The sequence below is a fragment of the Myotis nattereri genome, assembly GCF_964212035.1.
Source record: "Myotis nattereri genome assembly, chromosome: Y".
Lineage (NCBI taxonomy): Eukaryota > Metazoa > Chordata > Mammalia > Chiroptera > Vespertilionidae > Myotis > Myotis nattereri.
The window spans coordinates 28196978-28213618 of NC_138094.1; the positions used below are offsets into that span (position 1 = coordinate 28196978).

A 16641-nucleotide genomic window follows, 5' to 3' on the forward strand; every position below is an offset into this window, starting at 1 on the left:
TTTGCTGTGCAGGTTTTTATTTTGACGTAGTCCACTTGTTTATTTTCCCCTCTGTGTGCATTGCCTTTGGAGCTGTATCAATAAAGATACTGCGAAGACATATCTGATATATTGCTACATAGGCAATCTTATAAGTTTTTTTTTATAGATTCTCATCTGATGTTTAAGTAGATCCATTCTGAGTTCATTTTTGTGAATGGTGTAAGTTGGAGGTCTAGTTTCATTATTTTGCATGTATCTTTCTAATTTTCCTAACATTTATTGAAGAGACTGTCTTGACTCCATTGTATGCTCTTTCCTCCTTTGTAAATTAATAATAGAGCCTAATGACTTGGGTCCACTTCTGGGTTCTCTGTTCTGTTTCAGTGGAGTATATGTCTTTTCTAGTGCCAGTAGCAGGCAGTTTTGAGAATGGTGGCTTTATAATATAGCTTAATATCTGGTATTGTGAGCCCGCCAACTTTTTTCTTCTTCCTGAGGATTGCTCAGACTATTTTTACTCCATTTGAATTTTTTCGAGGATTTTTTTGTGTCTGTGAAATATTCTGTTGGTATATTAATGGAGATTACAATAAATCTATAGATTGCTTTGGGTAGTATGGACATGTTAATGAAGTTAAGGCTACCAACCCATCAACATGGTATATGAATCCATTGGTTGATATCTTTATCTCCATTTCAATGTCCTGTAGTTTTCCAAGTGCAGTTCTTTTACTTTCTTTATGAATCAATAAAAATGTACAGTTTTTAATTATAAACCTTGTTTTCTATCAAAATTACTTCTTGCGTGAATTGTGGGACACCCTTTACTTAGGCGACTCCGGTGAAAGGGCCATTTGACCCACAAAGGGGTCACAACCCACAGGTTGAGAACCGCTATTCTAAAATGTCAATTAAATCTAATGGATCCAGTGTGTCCTTTAGAGGCTCTGCATCCTTGTTATTTTTTCATATGGAAGATCTATCCAGTGATGTCAGAGGGGTGATAAAAGTCCCTTACTGTGACTATCCTTTTGTCACACTCTCTGTTAAAGTCTTCTAGAATTTTTGTTTGTTTTGATTTTTTGTTTATTTGTTTGTTTGAGATATATATATTGAGGTGCTCCTATGTTGGCTGAATATATGATTACTAGGGTTATATCGTCTTGTTGGTTGGTCCCTTTAGTATCATGTAGTGACCTTTATGTTTCTTGTGATGGCCTTTATTTTAAAGTCTATTTTTTCTGTTATGCGTATTGTTACTTCGGCCTTTTTTTTCTTTTCCATTTGCATGGAAATTTTTCCCATTCCTTCACTCTCATCCTGTGTGTGTCTTTTGTTTTGAGATGGTGCTCCTGTAGACAGCATATACTTGCATCATGTTTCTGTATCCATTTGGCTCCACTACACCTTTAGATTGGAGCATTGACCTATTTACATTTAGGGTTATTATTCATAGGTATTTATTTATTTCTTTCCATTTCGTTTCTGTGTGGCTAAGTTTCTGTCTCTGTTTCTCCTTCTCATTACAGCAATCTCTGTAGCATTTCTTGTAAAGCTGGCTTGGAGATGATGTACTCCTTCAGCCTTTTTCTGTCTAGGAAGCTCTGTATTTGACCGTCTATTTTGAATGAAAGAATTGCCAGATATAGTAATCTTGGTCTCAGATCCTTGCTTTCCATTAACTTGAGTACTTCATGCCATCTTCTTCTGGCCTGTAGAGTTTCTGATGAGAGATCAGGAGTCAGCCTAATGGGAACTCCTTCATAGCTAACAGTTTTCTTTTATCTTACTGCCTTGAAGATTCTCTCTTTGTCTTTAATTTTTGGCATTTTAATTATGATGTGTCTGATCACGGGTTTGTTAGGGTACTTCTTCTTTGGGATTCTCTTTGGCTCTTGATCTTGTGTGGGATTTTCCTTTACCAGGTTAGGTAAGTGTTCTGCCATTGTTTCTTCAAAGACCTTCTCTATGCCTTTCTCCCCTCCTGCCTCTTTTGGCACACTGGCTATTCTAATACTGTTATGTAAGTGGCCCTCCTGTTTGTTTGTTTGTTTGTTTTAAATTTTAATTTTTCTGTCTTTTTTTTATTGGGTGATATTTTTAACTCTGTTCTAAATCAGTGATTGGATCCTCAGCGTTCCCTAATATCTGCCTATTCCTTCTAATGTGTTCTTTATTTGTATTATGTCATTTTATATCTTCTTTTCGTAGTCACTATATCTTTTTATATGCTGTTGAGCTCTTTTACCTTCATAACTCTGAAGTCAGATTCAGATAAATGTCTTCTCTGTGCTTCATCTCTCTCAATATCTGGAGAATTCTCCAGTTCTCTCATTAGAGGATTGTTTATTTATTTCCTCTTTCTGGCTTTCTGTGTGGGTTTGTGGTGACAAGTTAGGTAGACCTGTCTGCCTATCAGTCTCTAGTGCAGAATATTGTTAAAGGATGTTTCTGACTAAGTAGGTCAGGCAAAGACTCAAAGCCTCCAGAGACCTCCTCTGTCTATAGACTGATAGGATTCCAACTTAACTTGCCTCCAAGGCAATGGTCCTCAGGTTATAGCAAGTGTTTGTTTCAACAGGGTGGGGCAGTTGCTTCTGTGTGTAGGTTTATTGTTATTTATAATCTCTTAAGTGTCCTCAGGGCAAGGTGTTTCCCAGTAGTGTGTGTTAATTGCCTCTTTTCCAGGAAAGGCAAATGTCTGCATGGGAAAGATTTTCTCTGCTGCCTGAGGAAATGACTCCTCCCAGGAAGCTTGAAGTGTCTGTCTTCTGTGCTGGAACCCTTGACTCCGCAGTTCTGGCTTTTTCCTTCACAGCTCCAGTCCACTTCACCCTCCCTTTGCCAGGGCACAAGCTGTGTGGCTCCACAGGGAAATTTGTGCGCTGGCTCTTTAAGAGGATACCTGAATTTCTAGCTGTCTCTCCCTGGCAGACAGTGCCCTGCTGCTATTCACATCCACAGGTTATATGGGTACCCTCCTCAGTTCTGGTGCTCTCTGCTAGGAGGCACAGCTTGGGGATTAGACCCAGAGTTCTCAGTGGCAGTCCTCCACAGCTGAGATATCTCTCCGAGACTTCAGTTGCTGTCTGTGGGTGTCAGGCCCGCCCCTTCAAGCCTCCTCTCCTCCTACCAGTGTCTAAGTGGCCTCCACCTTCAGTCCTCTGGTTTCAGGGTTCTCTCCTGTGAGTTTTCCATTGATTATTCAGGAAGTTGTTCTGTATTTTAGTTGGAATATCAGTTTGTTCCTGGGAGCATGTCCCTGTAGCATCCACTTATTCTGCCACCATTCTTTTAAATATATTTTTATTTATCTCAGAGAGAAACAGAGAGCAAGTGAGAGTTAGAAACATCAGTCATGAGAGCGATTCATTGAGCAGCTCCCTCCTGCAAGCCCCAGACTGGAGATTGAGCCCACACTCAGGCAAGTGCCCTTGACCTGAATCGAAACTGGGGCCCTTCAGTATGAAGGTCGGTGATCTGTCCACTGTTCCCAACTGGCTAGGGTTCTGCCACCTTTTTCAATCTTCTTCAGAATCCCTCTGCATTGTAAAGTCCCTGCTAACATTCTTGTCCAATACGCTCCTTTTCATGTGGTTTCAGGATGGAGTTGTGCATGAAGGCCCTAATGTCCTGTGAGTGCACATTCTGATCAATAGCACCGTCAGGAAATGTGCACTGAGGCATGCTCAGTAGGCGTATAGTAACAGAAACCTGCCATGTATCTTACTGTTTCTGTTTCTGTTTGGATCATGATGGAGCTCAACTAAGGCTCTTGTTTCAAGTAGGGGTAGGCAGGATATACTCTTCATTTCAACCCATGTTCTTCTGAGAAAATTTGGTAGTCATGCCCTACTCTAATATGTATTAGGCCATTCAATTATAAGGCCAGATCTTTTTGTAAGGACAAGGCATTTATTTTTATTGAGTGAAAATTCTAATTAACACATTAATATATAAAGATATAATTTGTACTTCCAACAATCATATACGTATTGAAGAAATATGGAGACCAAATAACTACATCTTAATCAATAGGATACAAGTACAGTAGTTCCTCGCGTTACATTGTTGACGCGTTCCTGCAGTGGGATGTAATGCAATATTCGCGGAAGTCAGAACCCACCTACATAAGCACATATGTCACTCACATGGAGCACACATACACAGCAGTAATGGTGTGCAACAGTAAAAAAAAAATTAGAAGAAAGATAACAATTGCTGACCTTTCTTGTGGTAAATGAATAATAAGAAAATATAAAGCACATATGTACATACGTAGAAATATCAAACTTTTTTTTTTAATAAATAAATGGGGAATGGCAACGTAACCACAAAACTTATGTACTTCGAGACCAACGTAACCCAAGGAATGTCTGAATTATCACAACAGGCTGAAAAGTGATCAGTGTGGTTTCAGATGGCCTGTTTTTAATGAAAAGTAGGGTGTAAAGGGACACTTGAAAGAGTCAGGCATTGAAAGTTGCTAAATCAGAGCGTGCACATAGTTGTGAAGAAATAAGTTAAAAGTGACTTATTCATATTAGTAAAGAGATGTTTTAAAGTCTAACATAGAGACCCTCACTATAAATTATGTTGGAAAATTGAAAGTATTGATAGCATCAGTGTAGTTAAGAAGAATATGCCTCTGCACTTGAATATAGACAAGCAGCCTTCCCATTTCAATTTTGGATGAGCTAGTGAGCAAAGAAAATTAGTGAAAGGCTCCCTTAGGGGCATTAGTGGAAAGAATTAGCACTGAAACATAGTACTGTTTGTGGGACATGAAATATTTCTCATATTTTGAGGGAGATTAGTGCCCTTCATATAAGCCATTAAATAATACCGCTAAAGAGCAGTAAAATCTCAATGGCCATCATTACCAAAATTCAGGTTATACCTTTAAATTATTCAGCATTAGAAGAGAACCATGCTAAATTGGTGATAAATAATAAAATGACTAGAAGCCCGGTGAACGAAATTCAAGCACCGGTGGCGTCCCACAGCCTGGTCTGCACCCTCACGCAATCTGGGACCCCTTGGGAGATGTGGGACTGCCAGGTTAGGTCTGACACCTCCTGAGGGATGTAGCAGTGCACGAAACGGCAGACAGCTGGGCAGGAGCCCAAGCTGGAGCCAGGTGCTCTGTTCCCGCTCATCCAAGCCCCACTCCACCTGCCACCACTGCTTCTTAGCCTTGTCACATAGGCACATAGGCAGCAGAGGCTCTTGCTGTCACAGCTGCACTTTCCAGCCATTAGCCCGCCTTCTGGCTGAGTGATGCTCTCGCTGTGGGAGAGCCTTGACCACCTGGGGGAAGCTCCTGTGTTGAGCGTCTGCGTCCAGGTGGTCGGTGTGCATAGTACCAACCACTCATAATGTCGCTTACACTTTTATATATATAGATATGTGTGACCAATTTGGCATGTCCTGGCCCAATAGAATATTAGTAGTCACAGATGATATCTTGCCACTATTAGAATACCAGTGGCCAGGTGCATGGATTTGTGCCCATTGAAAGGAGATTAATTAGAAGAAATATTTTAGTACTGCTATTTGCCCTTTCTCTATAATAGCAGTGTCAACCAAATTCTGATTGACAATGAAGATTTGAAACACATGCATGCAATTGGCGCCAGCAAGAGCTTCAAACGTATGGCACATGCAGGAGTCACCTTAGCAATATAAGTGTGTGTGTGTGTGTGTGTGTGTGTGTGTGTGTGTGTGTGTGTCTTTAGATAGATAGAGAATAAACTTCCTTAATTAGACCTGCTTTCTGATTTAGCTCAACTTTTTCCAACCCATTGAATCCCCTTAACTTCTCTTCCAGGTAATTGTCAGCAACACAGCAGTAAATGTCAACACAAAGCACATTATTATTGTAGTTCATGCGGGGAGAACAACGGGTAAAATATTTCACTGCAGCAGTTTTTGACTTCATTCAGCACAGTGAGAAAACCTGAAGTCATTTTCAAGTTCCACCATTTCTTCCTTCTTTTCAGTCAGGTCAAGATTCTAAGCTTTCAAAATCTCCGTTTTCTGGCTAATGAAGAGATAAGAGGATACCTCCGAGTTACCATCTACCTACACCAGAGCTTTGAGTGAGGGGCGGGGTTGCGCAGGGTGACACCCACTGCCCCATCCGTGATTGGAGGAGGCTTTTGAGGAGCCCAACCAGAAACAGCAGGCTGGGCCTGGCTAGGTGCCTTCTGTACCACATGTTCACATGACCAGCGCCTGTGCATGAGCCCAGTGTGCACCCAGTCAGCACACCAGGGCCTGGTTGCATGCACCAGTGAGCAAGCACCTTGCCTGGACTCAGCAGGCTCTGCACCACCTGCTCCTTCACAGCACCAGTCTCAGAGCCAGGGGGCATCCAGAGTCAGGCTGTGTTGGGAGCCTGAGGGGCTCCTGGGGGCAGCGCGCTTCCTCTCAGTTCCACTAGGGGGCCTTCAGCTGCAGGGCGCCTGAGGATTCACAGGGCTCCCCAGGGCCATTGCACTAGGAAGGACAGGGCAAGCAGGATGATCCAGGAGGCTTTCAGCTTCACCTCGGTGCAGGGAAGTGGTGATACCCAGGACACAAGGGCACGGGAGGTTCAGAGGGCAGCTTTGGGGCTGGAGTGGGAGGACTTCATGCAGGTGGGGGAGGCTGAGACCCTGGAGCTGAGGTTGGACACAGGCCAGGATGTTGGGCTTGATCTTGAGTGCGGGAGAGGGGAGGACTGGGTGGCTGCAGAGCAGTGTGTGCAGGGAGAGGAGAGTGAGGTGCAGCAGGGAACCCAGAGTGAGGAGCAAGGGGAAGACAAGGAAGGCCTGGGGGAGGTGTTCCAGGCACAGGCTCAGTTTATCCTGTGGACAGAGGGCCTTCTGCAGGTGGTGCCATGGCAGGCCAAGTGGGCAGGTGAGGAGGTTTTCCCAGATCTGCAGGTGGGGAGGCAGGAGGAGGTGGTGAGTGAAGAGCTGAGGCTGGAGGCACAGGATCCAGGTGACCCGCAAGGGAGTGACCACCAGGAGGAGGGGTGGATGGAGGAGCAAATAATTGCAGGGGAGCAGTTTGTCCTGCAGGGGGAGGGGAAGTGCACCATGGAGGCAGTGGAACAGGTGGGAGAGGTGGAGCCTCAGTCCAAGGCCAAAGCAAAGCCAGAAGAAGAGGAGCCAGTGCAGCAGGAGCAGGCCCAGTCAGGGCCCAGGGGCCAAGTTAACCTGGTCCCCTCTGGAGGTGCTCCAGGCCCTTCAATTGGAGATGGAGCCCATGAACATACAAGCCATCAGGGCCTTCTCTCGGCTCAGGTGCAGGACTCGGCAGAGGCTCAAGCCCTATTTCAAACGGAGAAGCCTCAATATCCGGCGCATCCCTGGGTTCTGGCTCACAGCTGTATCCTTGAGGGTAGAGGAGCAGGATCACAAGGAGCATGGGACAGTGCAGGAGAACCGTGTAAGCGGGGATGGTTCCCATAGAAAAGAACATTGAGGACAAGCTAGGGGCAGTGCGCCCCGGTCTGGCCCAGGATCCTGGAGACACCCTCTGTCTTGTACAGGCAACATGGAAGCATTACCAGGGGGTCCAGGGGCAGAGCTCCAAGGCAGAGGCACGCATACACCAGGGGCTGATGCCAACAGACAGGGCTGTGTTGCACGGGCTCTTCTGGGACTAACTAATGCTGCCTTACAGGCCGTCTCTATGTCCAGTTCCTCAGTCAGAAGCAAGAATGTGTGATGTGTAACCTGTCAAGCCCTCAGCACAAAGCAGTCCGGTGGGCATCAGGGTCTGTCAGGAAACAGAGTGGTGCTGTGCCCCTTTCTGCCGTTTATGTGGAAAGAGTGGCCTTAAGGGAAGGAGAGGCCAGGCCAGGCTGCTCTTTCTAGCTGGTCCATTCCCAGCTCCCAGGTTGCAGGCTCCTTGACCCAAAGCAGTTTGTCAACCACCCAGAGTTGTCGGCCATGATCAGCGTCCAAGATAAAAATATGCTCGGCCATGTGATTGATTTGAAGGTAAGTGCACCTGCTCCAAGGAGTAGTGGAGAGCAGGTGGGGAAATGGCCTGTCCCTGAAAACAGCTACAGGCGGCAGCACTGGGCTGCGATTTCACTCCCTGGATCCACTTTCCTTCTGCAGGTGAGGGAAGTCAGGCATCCCTGGGGTTGCTGCACCATTAGCCTGTACTTCCGCAGCAACCCCTACTTCCGCAACCATGTGATTGTGAAGGAGTATCTCATCACCCTCACAGGTAAGAGGAGGCTCCCTGCATGGGCTGCAGCTGGTGGTGGGCAGGGATGGAAGGTGATGTACCCAGCTTCACATACCCCTCTCCTGCAGGATACAGGTTGTCCCGTGCCACTCCCATTCAGTGGTACCAGCATTGTGAACGAGAAGTCTACAGCCACAGGCTCCAGGACAGCAGCGCCAGCTTCTTCTACTGGTTCTCTGACCATAGTGTGACAGCATCTGGCAGGATTGCTGAGGTGGGATGTCACTGGCCATGCCAGCATGCAGCTTCCTGTGTCCGCCTGCTGCTTGGGTTTCTATTCGGGTCCCTGTGTTCTCCTGACCAAGCTCTGTTTGCCCTAACAGATCATCAGCAAGACCTGTGGCTCAATCCCCTGAAGTACTATGAGAGGATGATGGCCCTGAGTGAGTGGACAGGATGGGTGAGGAGGGGCTGCCGGGGCTCTCCCCTGGTGTGCTGCCAGGTTCCTGGGCCAGTATTTTTCTCTCACAGGGACACCTGGATGCTGGGAGGGATACAGCCTGTGACACCAGGGCCGCAGGGTGTGTGCCTGAGACAGGAACTACCAGTACAACAAGGGCAGTGCAATTTCAGCTCAGGCAGGGGGGCTTAGGCAGGAGGAGGGAGTGTGCATGTCCACTGTCACTCAGAGTCAAAGCAGATTACCTCAGCCCCTCCTCTGAACTCTCCCTCTAGGCCACCCACAGCACCTTCAGGCCTTTCCACCTGCCCCTCAACAGGGGCTGGCATGACATGTTCTTCCTATACTCCTTTCCACAGGTGTCTGCGGATCTTCCTCATGCCGAGGCCTAGGCTGCTGTGCTGCCACGCCACATTGCCCTGTTGCTGCTCACTACCATCTCCCATTTCCCCAAGGTCTCCTCTTCCTCCTGGGGCCAGTGGGATCGGCCTGCTCCTTATCAGTATCTTAGGGGGCAAAGTGTGGGCCACAGAGCTGGAGGAATCCTTGTTTTGCAGCCTTGTCAGAGGTTCTTCAATCCTTTTATCCATTTAGGTTTTCCAAGGAGAATACCTCATTTGTTTACCCTTCCTACCTGGAAAACAGGGCCACATGCCATGACGAAATAACACACTGCTTCATTTTGTATGCAGTTCACTTCAAAGACTTCATGCACATATGGTCATAGACACCCTGGGAAATTTAGGGCCATGAATATAACTCACCATCCAAACAGACTGCTTTTCTGTGTTTGTAGTAAAATCAGTCAAGAAATCCCATGTTGGAGAACACGTTCTTCTGAAAATTTTTTGTAATGTTAGTGTTTAAGGTTTTACCAAAAGTAATATATATGTCTCTTTCTTTTTTTCTACTGACCTTCCCTCCGGCTTCCTCTATCTCTAGTCTCTTGTTCTTGTCACCCACTCCCAGTGTCTTGCCTCTGTTGGTCTGTTGGTTGTGCTTATATTCTGAATATGTTAACAATACAATATGTAAAATTTAAACATTTAAGTATATTGTAATTTAAATCAGCACTTAGGAAGCAACCTTGTACAATTCAAACCTTGCCTCCAATCCTGAAACTTCATAATGGTACCTACAATTCTTGATGCTTCCCCCAAACCTACCATTTGCTTTTTGTCATTCTTAAATAACAGAAGCCAAATTGCTTACAATAAAATATTGTCTGTACCTTATCATTTTTATTTTCAGTGTCTAATTCTTCTGTCACAGGGGCTTCCCCTCTGACTCCCCAAGTGCCCAATCAGGTGAGCTACTGTACTGCATGATTCACTCTCTCTTGCATACATGGTGTATCCTGTGATCGCCGCCAGCACCACACTCAGGACCTCTTACAGGGGTGTCCCATCGGCTGTTGCAGTAATTGCCGTGTCCCCATCATACCCATCTCCTGTGTGGCTGTAATAATCATCACAGGAACTGGGCCACCATAAGTCAGAAGGGGCCTTCGTGGTGGTGGTGCCCAGTTTTTTATTGGAATGTTGATCTTCCTTTTGTTTAGTGGATGAGTTCAGTATGAATTTTGGAGAATAGGTCCTTATCTGATATAACATTGGCAAATATCTTCTCCCAGGCAGTGGACTTCCTTGTTTTGTTGTTGTTGTTGTTGTTGTTGTTGTTGTTGTATTTGTTGGCCGCTTCTTCTCTGCAGAAGTGTTTTAATTTGACGTCGTCCCATTTGTTTCTTTTCTCCTCAGTTTCCATTGCCCTAGGAGCTGTATCAGTAAAGGTATTGCTGAGACAGATGCCTGATATTTTGCTTCTTCTAAGATTTTCATGGTTACCCACTTACTTTTAAGTCCTTTATTCATTCCCAATTTATACTTGTATATGGTGTAAGTTGGTGGTCTAGACTAATTTTTTTTGCATGTATCTGTGCTATAAGTCCAACACCAATAATTATTATGTTTTTATTTTGGCTTTGTAATATCTTCAATGAAACAAAATAAAATTTCCTCTATGATAATTGAGTCATACTTTCTCTAAATCTGGCCTTTAAAAAAATCCCCTGGGGCACAGTCCCATCCGTTCTTTGATTTTCCTTCCACTGATCGCAAACCTCGGCTGTAGTCTGCGTCCTTTCAAAGGACAAAAGCAGACCCGGAGGCCTCAGAGCTGCCCGCAGCACCCTCCTGCCCGTGGCACCCTCCTGCCCGCGGGAGGTGCAGCGCCCATCCCCATCTGGACCTTGGCTGCCAGGGAGAGTCAAAGCCTGAGAATCAAAGTGGCAGCATGTCATCGCCTTCACCGGCCTGTCTCCAGCAGCACAAAACCAGTCCTCCCTGCCAGTGCTCTGGGGACCGGCCCTCAGGGCGATGTGGTGGCGCTGTCCCCTGGCAGCCAAGTGTCCCAGGCTTGTCTTTGGGGATCTCTGTGTCCATGGTATAAATGCGAGTGAGATCAGACACAATGTTATCAATGATTGGTTTGGTAAGGTCTCCACTAAACACCTGCCACCATGGCTTCTCGGCCATGGCCTCAGCGGGCACCTGGACCCCATAGACCTGCAGGGCCAGGTGGAGCACCGCCACCGCTATGTGCTGAGCCTGGAACCGGAAGCACAGCCCCCCGCGGTAGCTGTCCCGCAGCAGGGCCCAGGCAGTGACGGAGATGGGGGTCCGTTGCCAGCTGTAAGGATTCAGCCAGTTCTTGAGAGAAATCAGGTAGTGGAGCAGGTACCTGTGTGGGTGCTGAAAGGAGACTTGGAAGCGCAGTACCCGCAGCACAAGGAGCTCGCACTGCACAATGCTGTCCTGGATCACCCAGACTACGGAGTCCATCTCCAAGGGCTGGCTGCCTGGATGGAAGTACCTGTTGGACACGTTGATGATGTCACGGGTTCGCAGGGGCTGTTCTTCCACTTTGCCAGCCAAGTAAAGGGCAGACATGGCGACCAAGTAGGGGTCATAGGCGTCCAGGTTGATCTCGCAGAAGAACTTATGGTAAATGGCACAGGCGGTGGCGAGGGGAATGGACTGCATCCCTAGCTTGACACCTGCCTCCATGATGAACCTTGTCACGCGGAAGTGCACCCTCGCCTGGGGTTCGGGCCACCCCTTGGCGCCTGGCGCCGCGTCCTCCTCTCTGCAGCTTTCCAGGCTAAGGTCCTCCATGGGGCCCTGCTGGGAGGCCCCAGACCCCGCGGGAAGGGCAAGAGTCTCCAGTGCAGTGCCTGTGCCAGCAGAGTCCTAGCCCAGTGCGCAGCCGCCCCACCGCGCCCCGCCCCACCGCGCCCTGCCCCGCCCCGCGCCGCCCCACCTACCCAGCCCTGCCTAGGCCTGACTGCCATCCAGGTTCCACCACCAATTATTGAAGAGACTGTATGACTGCATTCTATGCTTTTGCCTCCCTTTGTCAAATATTAATTGAGCATAATGGTTAGGGTCGACTTCTATGTTCTCTGTTCTGTCCCATTGGTCTTTATGTCTGTTTTAGTTCCAGTAAGAGGCAGTTCTGAGAATGGTGGCTTGTAGTATAGCTTGATATCTGGTATTGTGATCCCTCCAAATTTGTTCTTCTTTGTCCAGATTGCTGTAACTATTTGGGGTCTTTTCTTAAATTCATAGGAATTTTTGGAAACTTTCTTCTAGGTCTGTGAGATACGCCATTGACATTTTAATGGTTAATACATTAAAACTGTACATTGCTTTGGGTACTATGAACATTTTAATGATGTTGATTGTACCAAACCATGAATATGGTATGTTCTTCTATTTGCTTTAGTCTTCCTCTATCACTTTTTTTCAATTTCCTGTAGTTTTCCAAGAACAGGTTTTTACCTCCTTAGTTAATTTTATTCCTAGGTTTCTTAAATTTTTGTTGCACTGCTAAATGGCATTTTTGTTTGTCTGTTTCTATTTCTGAGTTCATTATCCGTGTATCAAAAAGCCATAGAATTCTGGGTGTTAATTTTGTACCCTGCTACATTGCCAAATTCATTTATTAAATCTCCTAGTTTTTTTGGTGGAGTCTTTAGGTATTTCTATGGACAATACCATGCCATCTGTGAATTATGACAGTTTTACTTCCTCTTTTCCACTTAGCATGCCTTGTTTGACTTCTTCTTGTCTGACTGCATTGCCTAGCACTACCAGTACTCTGTCGAACAGAAGTGGTGAGAGTGGGCATCCCTGTCTTGTTCCTCTTCTTAGAGTAATTGTTTTTGCCCATTGAGTATGATGTTGTCTGTAGTTTTGTCACATAAGGCTTTTTTAATGTTGAGGTATGATCCCTCTATGCCCAGTTTGCTTCGAGTTTTTATCAAAATTGGGTGTTGGATTTTGTCAAATGCTTTTCCTGCACCAATGGATATGAATCTCTCTCCATTTGTTTATGTGATGCATCACACTTATTGATTTCTGGATGTTGACTCATCCTACTTCCCCAGAATATATCCGCTTTGGCATGGTGTATGCTCATTTCAATGTAATGTTGCATCGCATTTGTTAGAGTTCTGTTGAGGATTGTAACATCTATGGTCATCAGAGATATATTGGCCTGCATTTTTCTTTCTTTGTGTTTTCTCTATCTGGCTTTGGGATTAGAGTAATGCTGGCTTCATAGGAAGTGTTGGGAAATGGTACTTCCTTTGAATTTTATGGAATAGTCTGAGGAAGAAGGTTTTAGTTTTTCTTTGAACACTTGGTAAAAGTCCCTGTGAAGCCGTCTCGCCCAGGCTTTTGTTTGCTGCAAGTTATTTTTGTGACTGCTTGAATTTCCTGAGTAGTTATTGGCGTGGTCCTATGTTTTATTCTTCCTAACTGAGTTTAGGAAGATTGTATTTTTCTAGGAATATGTCCATTTCTTCAGGGTTGATCAGTTTGTTGGAGTAGAGTTGTCCATAGTATTTATTTACAATCCTTTTTATATCTGTGGGGTCTTTTGCTATTTTGCCTCTTTCATTTCTGATTTTGTTTACTGGGGTCCTGTTGGTGAGCCTAGCTAGAGCTTAGTCAATCTGGTTTATCCTTTCAAAGAAATAGCTCATGTCTTTATTAATCTTTTGTGCGGTTTTTGTCTCTATGTCATTTATTTCTGCTGTGATCTTCATTATTCCTTCCTGCTGCTCAGTTTGGGCTTTGCTTGTTGCTCTGTCTACCTTTTTAAGTTGTGCGGGTTTGATAATTTGTGAACTGTTTTTCTTGTTCTTTGAGTTAGGCCTGTAATGCTATGAAGCTCCCTCTAAGGACTACTTTCAGTGTGTCCCATAGATTTTGGACTTTTATTTTTAATTTTCATTTACTTCCAGGATGATTTTAATTTCTTCTTTAATCTCTTTGGTAACCCAGTTATCTATCTTTGTACATAAAAGCCCTGTGACCGGAATGGCAGAATGACCAGAATAGCTGGTGGCTATGACTTGCATTGCGGCAGCCAAGCAGTCTTATCTGGGCCCCAATCGGCCATATCCCTGACCAACCTTGCTTCCCATCGGCCCCCAATCCCCCATTCGGGGCAGGACTGATAAGAAAACCACTCACAGCCTTTCCCCTGGTCAGCCCCACCCCCTATATGCGCTAACGCCCAGATTGGAGGCATGGCCTTCTGGTTAACCGCCAATGGCCACTAACCGCTGCAGGCCTGGCCCCATGTGCCCCCATCTGGGGAGGCCAACCAGACTGCTTCCATACAGGAATTCATACCCTGGGCCTCCATTTATTTAATAAAAGACTATTTAGCCTCCAAGTATTTGAATTTTGTTATATCTTATTGTAGTTTATTAGCAATATAAGAGGCCCAGTGAACGAACTTTGTACACTTGGCGGAGTCCCTCACCCTCTGGCAGCCTGGGAGACCTCAGGGGATGTCCGAATGATGTCTTAGGCTTAGTCCCAGTTGCCAAACATGCTTAGCGCCTCTGTGGAGGTGGGAGAGATTCCTGCCACTGCTGCTCCACTGGCCAGTCGTCAGCACAGGATCCAGCTGAATGGCGCTGCCCTGTGGGAGCTCACTGATCCCCAAGGGCAGCTCTTGCATTGAGAGTCTACTCCCTGGGTGTCAGAGCACATCATAGCAATCGGTCTTATCTCTTTTTTATGACCTTTACTTTGAGATTTCTTTTTTCTCTCTTTTCTAAATTGTTTTATTGCTTAAAGTATTACAAAGGGTATTACATATGTCTCCTCTTTCTTCCCCTCCCTGACTATCCCCTGGCCTCCCCTAACTCCCAGTGTCTTATGTCCATTGGTTATGCTTATATGCATGCATAGAAGTCTTTCGGGTGATCTCTTACTCTCCCCGCCTGCCCCCCAACCCTCCCCGGCCTTCCCGCTGTAGTTTGACAGTCTGTTCGAAGCTGCTCTGCCTCTGTATCTATTTTTGTTCATAAGTTTATAATGGTCTTTATTATCCATAAATGAGTGAGATCATGTGGTATTTTTCCTTCATTGACTGGCTTATTTCACTTAGCATAATGCTCTCCAGTTCCATCCATGCTGCTGCAAATGGCAAGAATTCCTTCTTTTTTACAACAGCATAGTATTCCATCATGTAGATATACCACCGTTTTCTAATCCATTCATCTGCTGATGGGCACTTAGACTGTTTCCAGGTCTTAGCTATGGTGAACTGTGCTGCTATGAACATAGGGGTGCTTATACCCTTTCTGGGCTCAGAGGTGTGGCAAACTTTCCTGCCAGATCCCTGGTTTTTACCTTACCAGAGGAACTCTGCCCTTCCTGGCTGTAAACTGTCTGACCACCTGAGTGTACTTTGCCAATTCCGGGTGGGTGTTATTAGTTTCAGCTGCTCACTCCATTTGCTCCAGGATGTGCCCTGGGACGTGTATGCCTATTCCATCGCCATCTTGGCTTCTTGAGATTTATTTCTTCAAATATAATTATTGATCCCCTAGTTTTTTCCCCTTCTTTGCCTGAAAAGTATTTCTCTCCTTCCACTTTCAGTCCATGTGAGTCCTTATTCTGAGGTGGGTCTCTCATAGACAGCATATATATGGGTCTTGTTTTATTATAATTTTGGCCATTATATATCTTTTGAATGGAGTGTTTAGTCCATTTAGGTTTAAGGTTATTTTGATAGGTACTGATATGTTGCCACTTTTTTCTTTATGCCTCTGTTTCTTCTGTCTCTTCTATTCCTTCTTTTTACAACAGTCCCTTCAGCATTTCTTGCATTGATGGTTTAGTAGTGAAACACTCCCTTAGATTTTTTTTTTTCTGTAAAGACACTGAATTCCCCTATAGTCTTGAATGATTGCCTTGCTGGATAAGTATTCCTGGATTTGGTTCCTTGTTTTGCATCACTTTGTATATTTCCTTTCATTCCCTTCTGGCCTGATGTGTTTCTGTTAAAAATCATTTGATAATCTAACAGGAGAGCCTTTGTAGGTGACTCTCTGTCTCTCTCTTGCAGCCTTTAAGGTTCTGTTTGTGTCATTATTGTTTGCCATTATAATTACAATGTGTCTTGGTATAGGTCTTATTGGTTTCATCTTTTTTGGGACTGTCTGTGCTTGTGTGACTTTTTCTTCCCAAGATCAGGAAGGTTTTGTGATTATTTCTTCTAATAGGTTTCCTAATCCTTGTTCCTCATCTTGTCCTTCTGACACCCTTATTATACACATGTTATTTGTTTCATGTTATCCCCAATCTCCCTTAGGATATCCACATGCTTTCTATTTTTTCTCTCAAGTTGCTGTTCAGATTGTGTTGTTCCAGGTGTGTTACTCTGCCCTGTCTCCTAAATCGCTGATTCAATCCTTTGCTACTTCTAGTCTACTATTGAAACCTTCCATCGTATTTTTTATTGTAGCTATTATCAATTTTTTTCATTTGTCCTTGATTCTTATGTAAGTTGTGGATTTCCCATGCATCTGGTGTATGAACTTTATGACCCTTATTCTGAATTCATTTCGAACATATTGTATGTCTCCATTTAATTGAGTTCCTCTTCTGGCAATTCCTCCTTTTCTGTCCTTTGGGTGTTGTTTG

The 16641-nt window shown here is 45.1% G+C and overlaps 1 protein-coding gene across 1 annotated transcript; it reads right to left on the reverse strand.

Annotated features, from left to right (window-relative positions):
• Positions 1 to 9262: 9262 nt before the first annotated feature.
• Positions 9263 to 11805, reverse strand: LOC308512399 (cyclin-Q-like; the record flags this gene model as incomplete). The annotated part of the gene is made up of 2 exons (XM_081082163.1): positions 9263 to 9266; positions 11048 to 11805. 2 exons carry the CDS (start codon positions 11803 to 11805, stop codon positions 9263 to 9265), a joined length of 762 nt encoding a protein of 253 aa, XP_080938289.1.
• Between the last annotated feature and the right edge of the window lie 4836 nt (positions 11806 to 16641).